Here is a 7925-nt window from a genome sequence, read left to right on the forward strand (position 1 = left end):
CCACCTTAGTGAACGTATTAGTCACTAGAAATCTGGGCCTATTCATGGCTTCTGGATTAAAACAATGGTTGCAATTCATTTGAAAATTACTTTATTGCAGGCAAAAAGTTTCATTATTTTTGGCAGTAATTTCATTATTGTATTTAACCACTTGTACAACTAGCTTCATTCTCTCCTTGGCTGTCTTCCTTTTTAGATAGTACACCTATGATAAAGGAAATAATGCACCTCCGAGAGAGAAGTAACCTATCTCAGATAAGGAGTAACAACCAGTATGTTCATTTCAATGAAAAACAGGTTTTGAGTTTCAGTATCTCTGAGCATTTTGATCAACGACAATAGCATCCCAGCTGGCAGGAAACTAATAAAACCCTGGAATATAAAGTAGCATATTTGTTGTATGATGCAATATGATGAAATGTCCATGGAAACAGTGAAACAGTATGATTTTTAGCAAAGCAAGTAGATAATATGTGCTGCCAGCCTATTTAATAGATCTATTTGCAGAAAATATTAGCCATGCCTTTCTTAAGCTAAATAGCGCTTTCCCCCAAAGAACTCCTTTGCTGTGTTAGCTTGGAAATTACCATTACCCCACAGAAAAAGAATTATCAGTAGCAGTGAAAGAAAATCTGATGTTATATTTTCCTCATTTGTCTTTGAATGCCTGCCTTGCTTTATTTGAAAGGGAAGGCTTACTTATGGGACAGAGAGACGATAATGGGTCACAAACAGAAAGATTTATATTCAAAGAAAATGTGCAGTCACAAAAAATGCTTAAAAATTGAGAAAGAGCTAAAAATTAAATGCTACAGAAATAACTGCTCACTTGCAAGTGTAGCTGTTAGTACTGTCTTGTGGTTACATACACTTCCAAAAATTAGGGTGCCCAGTTTTCCTATGGAGAGACACTACAGCAGCCAAACTGAGGAAAAACCAGGTTCTTTTTGGCATGTGGGCATAAAATCACTAGTGTGCCATTGGCACACTCTGGTGTATCCAAGACGCAAGTGTGGTGCCTGGTGGTGTAGATGCAGCACCGCACTTGCGTCATGCACATGGGCCAAGTATGGATGGCATCACATAAAAATGACACTATTCATATGTGTTAGGGTTCCAGAACGTGCGGTTGCCATATGCTCTAGAACCCTAATTTCAGTGCCGGCACGGCACTTTCAGCCTGTCTGTTTCAGGCCTTAGTTATTCATATAGAGCCAGATCCAAATTTAGAAGCATGCCTCTGGGCGGGCGCAAATACACGTTTGCTTCTTGCTTCTCCACAGGCCCCTTTTGTTGCCTGAAAATGCTACCCGTAAGTTGAGGGTCCCTGATGAAAAGAGTGAGTTGTGGTGCAGGGGGAATTATTGAAAATTAGATGGCGACCCCTTCTGTGAGCAAAGCCCTTGTGATGCTGGAAGGTTTACCTTGGGTCCTACATAGTATCTCCTTTCTAAGCATTACTTATATTATTTTACAAATACCATTGTAATCATTTTATACACTGATTTCAGTTTGGGAAGCAATGGCATCATTTACCAGCTTAAAACATTTCCCCCAGTGTAGTGTAGTGGTCTGAGTGGAGACCTTGGCTTGATTCCCTACTCAGCTATGAAACCCACTGGGTGTCCTTGGGCAAGTCACATTCTCTCAGCCTGAGAGGAAGGCTATAGTAAACCCCCTCCGAACAAATCATGCCAAGAAAACCTTGTGATAGGTTCACTTTAAGGTTGCCGTAAATGACTTGAAGGAAAACAACAATGATCTAATCAGAGGAAGTTTGAATTACCTGGGTTATAATTTTTCATAATTTACCTAGCAACAAAAAATAAAGCAATACAAAAACTAGAATTTCATTTGTAAGTGGAGAGCAACTTTCAAAAGGTTCAGAAACTGATCGAAATATTTACCTTCATGTGTTGCCTGATATTCCACAAGATTTGAAGATTAGACTATGGACCATCAAGATAAGTGTGAATTAAATTTTAAACATTTCCTTAGGTTAGTACTGAGGGAACATGATTTAAAATCTTCTTCCTTGTTTACACAAAGACTTTGTGGATGAGAAAGCTGTTCTGAAATGAGCTCTTATTTACAACTTGCAATGCAATAAAAAGAAAGGCATTTTATGGAGCCTAATTTGTTCTGACCATTGGGGACTGTTATTTGTTGCTGTCAACTGCCCTTGAGTTGATTTTGACCCATGGCAACCCTGTGAATGAGACATCTCCACAGCCATGACCTCCTTAAGAAGTCCATCCATTCAGCATGTGGCCTTCCTCTCTTCCTGTTTCCCTCCCTCCTTTCCTAGCATTATTTTTTTCCAATGAGTTATGCCTTCTTATGATGTGGCCAAAGTATGACAGCCTTTGTTTTGTCATCTTGGCTACCAGGGAGAGTACAGGTTACATTTGTTCTAGGGCCCATTTGTTTGTCTTTCTCTCTGTCCACAGAATCCTCACTGTTCTCCAGAACCACATCTCAAATGAATTGATTTTCTTCCTATCTTCTTTCTTAACTGTCCAGCTCCCACATCCATACATGGTAATAGGGAATACAGGGGCTTGTATGAGTCTAACTTTTATGCTGAGTTGTATATCTTTGCATCTTAGGATCTTTTCCAGTGCTTTCATAGCTGCTCTCCCCATTCTTAATCTTCTTCTGATTTCCTGGCTGAAAGCCCTCTTCCTATCAATGTTTGATCCCATGAGAATTATTTTACTATTTCTGTTTCTTAGTTGTCTAAGCTGATTTTGTGTAGATCCTCCAAAAATTTCCAACAGTAAGCTGGCTTTGACTTTCTTCCTTGCTCTTCCTTAGCAGTTGCTCCACTCTTGTAGACTAGAAAAATACATTTTCAAGAAAATTTGGTATAGCTGGGGCTTTTTCGGGCAGTGAGAACCTTAGGGTTTTTAATTTTTTTTCTTATTTTTAAAATTTATTTTAACATGAACAATAATTTGCAATCAAGGTAACATACGTTCGGAAAATAAAAATACAGAAAGAAAAGAAAAAGACAAAAAGAGGAAAATGAATACAGTCCATTTCCAAATGTGAACAAATAATATTCTTGCTGCTATTGTTATGCATTGGTGAATTAATCCATATTTATTTTTAAATTCTTAATCCATAATACCCAACAAAAAAGTCTGGTAACATTATAAAATCTACTTTTAATTTTTTTAGATTAACATATAAATCATAGACCAGTAACTTTTTGCCTTTTTACAGGTTTGCCACATATGAAAAAAGGAGCCCTTCTTGAAATCCTCAACATTGATTTGAAACTTTCTGGAACATTTGCAACAGTTTATTTGGCGTTACACATCCTCTTATAAAAGTTTTCTTTTAAAATACTGCACAATATAAGTTTTATATCTTTAGACCACATTTCTTCCCCACACATCAATATAAACGTTATGCCCAAAATATTGGGCCAAATTAACCATATTTTCTTTTACAGGCTCATATTCTGTCACTAGTTTCAGCATCATTTATACAGTTTTAAAGTTACATTGTCACCATAAAACTCATTTTTTCTAACCTCTATGGCTGCATTGCTCTTTCCTGGATTGAATCTGTCCTTAAATTGCATATAAGCAAACCAATTAAGATCCTTGCCTTCTATAAAAAAATATTTGATTTAAACTTCCAGTTGTCTTGAAAGTTTACAAATGATAATCATAAAGCCACCATCTTCAATTTTTAACCCATTCTTTTCTTTAAAATGCTACCTGCGGTAAGGTCACTAATATTATCTTAGGAAGGAGTTTCTACTTGTACTTATAACAAATTTACAGGCCATTCTAATAAAATTATGTTTAAATTCAGCATGTTCCTTAATTTTATTATACTAAGGATATCCATGCCAACCAAATATTAAATTATGGTCCACAAGTTCCAAGAATCTTTTATCTCTGAGCAATGTCCATGCCTACATCCAAACAAAACAACAGGCCTGGCAATACAATTTGACATTAGGGACTCCCAAATGTTTTACATTATTTTAATGGGTCTCTTTGCCTGCTAATTAAATCTGGAAATCTCTGGTAAGGTATACTGTTTCTTATAACAGGGACCATTTGAAAAAGGAATAAAAGCCTTGGCAAAACATTAGCTTTTATTACTGCAGTTCTATCTATTTTCATAACAATAATTGCAGCTTTCAATTCAGTTTTATTTCCAAATTGGCTATTATTGAAAATCAATACTTAAAATTATAATTTACAAAATCAGGGAAAGCAATATTTTAATCTCAACTGTAATTCTCGCAATAGTTCAGGTTCTTCCAAGTAGATAAATATTGCCTTAAGCACAGATGCATAGTTGGCATTGAATATTTGAGTGAGCATTTTTTTGAGGATATTGACTCTCAAATATTTAATCAATAACATTCACAGCAGATACTTCTTGAATTTGCTGTGGAATATTTACAGAAAATAATTTTGGTTTACGTACAAATCAGTTACACTTGAACAATTTTCTAAGATTTTCACTAATTCTCAGTCTCGTTTCTTTCAAGTTGATAAGAAATATCAGTCTCTTTCATGCTGGGCAGTTAGAGCACTTTTAATGACCATAGCTCCATCCTATGTAATCCTGAAATTTGTAGTATAGTGATGTACTAGAGCTCTTTGGCACACAATTCTTAATACCATAGAAAACCACAGATCCTAGTATTCCACAGGAAGGAGCCATGGCAGTTAAAGTCGCATCAAAGTGCTATATTTGGGTGGCGTGACCATAGAATCTGATTTTAGTGTACACAGCTAAAATATATATTTTAAATGAAAATAATATATAGTGAGCCCTTGGCATCCACTAGGGTTGGATTCCAGGACCACCATGGATACCAAAATTGTGGATGCTCAAGTTCTGTTAAATACAATGGCATAGTAAATTGGTGTCTCTTATATACAGTGGCAAAATCAAGGTTTGCTTTTTAAAATTTATATACTGTATTTTTAAAATATTTTCAGACTGTGGATGCTTGAATCCATGGATAAAAAAAATCTGTGGCTATGGAGTGCTGACTGTATATGCTCACATGTAAATAAAAGAAAGAAATCTGCAAACAAGATTGAAACACTGCTGACGATCTATTATTAGTTTACCTATAAAGACTATTAAGGGATTTCTGGAGTGAATTTGCCATTTCTCTGACAGTTACAAAACTAGTTTAAGTCATCCTTTTTTTTGTAATGGTAAAAGATGGTGCTCACCCTTTTTAGCTAAAATGGCAAAAAATTGTTTGACATCATTATTAATTTGGATACTTGGACTGTGTTATCCCAGGGACATATAGTCTCCTGTAAAAAAATATCTGGCCAGGTTTCTGCTTTCACAAACCTGTCCCTCTTTTTTAATTACTGCCAAGGTTTCTAACATTTAGCATGACAGCATTTTCCATCACAGAATAGCTTCACTGCAGAGAAGTAATGATGGGATTTACTGCGGTGATATTTACGAAGAGAACCATCAGTGCATTGCACCACTATGGATTTCTATCTGTTTTCAACAGTTTGTCAAGTTCAACTGTGTTTCCTTACATTTATAGTCCTCAGAGGATCATTGCTTGTAACCTTTTAAAAACTCTTTCTTGTTCTTGTTTCTTGTTCAGCTCTCTCTGCTGCTTATTCATTTTGTGGGATGCATAAGCAAATTAGCAAAAGTCAAATCCACATTTTTAAGAGTTTCCCAAATAACAGACCATGTAATGTCTGAAATGACAATGGTAGTGAAGCCATTCATCAAAAAGGTTGACATCTGCACAAAAAGATAGTATGGATAACGGCTCTTTTAGGTATGTTTTTTACAATTCTACATATGCATATACATGAACAAGCATTTGAACTTTAATAGTTTAGCAGCTTAAATAGCCGAAACTTGCTCTGATTTCACCAATCTGCTTTAAAAGTATAACAGTGACAGCAATGGAATCAGAATCTCATAAGCATATGATCTTCATGTTACTAACCACTGATTTCTACGTAGCCAGCAGTCTCTCTGGTAATAGTAGAAGCCCTTTCTGCAGATCGCTTGGTCACCATTAGCTTACAAACTGCTGCCCTGTATTTCTTTGAGACAAGGTTGTAAAGTATTGGGTTGATACTAGCACTCAAGTAGAAAAGCAGTAATGCAATAGCATTAAAATATTGGGAGAAATACATCATCCTGGAATTCTTTGGGTTGATGTATATGATCCTGCCGATGTGGAAGGGCAGCCAACAAATGACAAAAGCCAAAATCAGCACAACTGAAAAGGAAGGAAAAGAGGAAAGACAATTACTTGTTGCTTTGACACAACTGACACTAGACATGGTGGGTTTGCTTAGAGGTTCTTGGGGTCAGGAAACAGTAGTAACACTTCTTTTAAAGGCTCAGGAGGCTGTTTGCTATTGAACAGGACTGGAACTACCCAGGAGACAAAAGAGCACAATCTACCAGACATGCACAAGACTAATTTGCCCTGGGAGGTTAAGAAAGTATGGTCAGGAATCTGAGCGGCCAGGCACTTTGGTCTTTTTTCTCTCCCCTGCCCCCATATTACTTGTTTTGGCTAGTACCATGCAAGATGACTTTTTAAAAACTTAGCTGATCGACAAAGGACTTGAAGATGATTTTTTAAAAGAACACGGATGGTATCTGGCTACAGACTATAATTTATACTCCACATTCTCAGATACAGTGTAAACCCAGATCTCTGTTCCTTCCTTCCTTCCTTCCCTCCCTCCCTCCCACAAGATCACAGCCAGCGGAGTAAACAAAAGACAGGTATCTTCTTTTTCTTCTTGATGACTGGCACAGAATGAGCCTGGAGGAGATGGTGATTCAATGGGATTGGGGGACATAGGAATGAACTGGGTATAGGGGCACTAAAGTAATACTCCCTCTCCCACTCCCTCCATTTACTCACCTAACATGCGCACAGTGCGATGGTGGTTCCGGTATGATGCCCCACCAAGGTGTGTCTTGCTGACTTGTAGAAGCTCCCGGGCAATCAAGCCATGGAGGATGTAGAGACAAAGACAGGGCAGCACAAAGTAGCTGGTGGTGAGCCAGAACATAGTCCTCAGCATCCCTGACTGTTCAGCATAGTCTGTAGGGCCACATTCACGGGTGAAGTCATTGTCACTGGAGGTGCTGTTGGCCTGCTGGACTCCCACAAGGAATAGAATAGGTGCAGCAGAGAGCAGTGCAATAGCCCATAGTACCACCACTAATGCTTTCACACGCTGTTGGGTCACCAGCACTTTAGCACGCAATGGGAAGCAAATGGCAACATAGCGTTCAGCTGTCAGAGCTGTCAGATGCAGGATGGAACAGTAGGCACATGCTTCCCCAGACCAGTGCCATACACGACACAGCATTGTACCTAGCACCCACGGCTGTGAGCGCCACAGACGGTACAAATCAAGTGGCAGTCCAAGTATGAGCAGTAGCAGATCAGAGACAGCCAAGCTCCCCAGATATAGACTGGTGGTACTTCGCAGCTCTTGGGACCGGCTTGTCACAACTACAGTCAGAACATTGCCACCCACACCAACAACGAATAAGACCAAGCACACAGCTGTCATTGGGATGAGAGTGCACATAGGCAGCAGTGGGCATAGGTACTTAGTGCAGGGTGGAAGTACCCATGCCTCTGTAACCTGTTCTTGACACGCTTCTGGACTGCTGATATTCTCCAAAGCCATGGTCCAGGCAGCACTGCAAAGAGCCTAAGTACTGCAGTTACAGAACAGCCAGGAGGATAACTGTAAGCATGACAAATTGGGTGCTCTCTCTTGAGGCATCAGAGCTATGTTCCAGCTTTTACTGAGGTTCACTTGTTCTTGCTTTCTAGTGGTGCTTTTTCTGAGCTCTGCAAAATCTCAGGAGCAGCCTAATGTTTTCCTGGGCAGGAAAATGAAGTGACTGTGCTCAGT

General features: G+C 38.5%; 1 protein-coding gene across 1 annotated transcript; it reads right to left on the reverse strand.

The window, feature by feature from the left end:
- Nucleotides 1-5969: 5969 nt before the first annotated feature.
- MLNR (motilin receptor) lies at nt 5970-7694 on the reverse strand. Its single transcript, XM_042458036.1, has 2 exons — nt 6914-7694; nt 5970-6253 (listed from the first exon to the last, which is right to left on the reverse strand). The coding sequence occupies exons 1-2, from the start codon at nt 7692-7694 to the stop codon at nt 5970-5972; spliced, it is 1065 nt and encodes a 354-aa protein (XP_042313970.1).
- Nucleotides 7695-7925: the final 231 nt, after the last annotated feature.

Source organism: Sceloporus undulatus, chromosome 1 (genome assembly GCF_019175285.1).
Source record: "Sceloporus undulatus isolate JIND9_A2432 ecotype Alabama chromosome 1, SceUnd_v1.1, whole genome shotgun sequence".
In the NCBI taxonomy this organism is placed as follows: Eukaryota; Metazoa; Chordata; class Lepidosauria; order Squamata; family Phrynosomatidae; genus Sceloporus; species Sceloporus undulatus.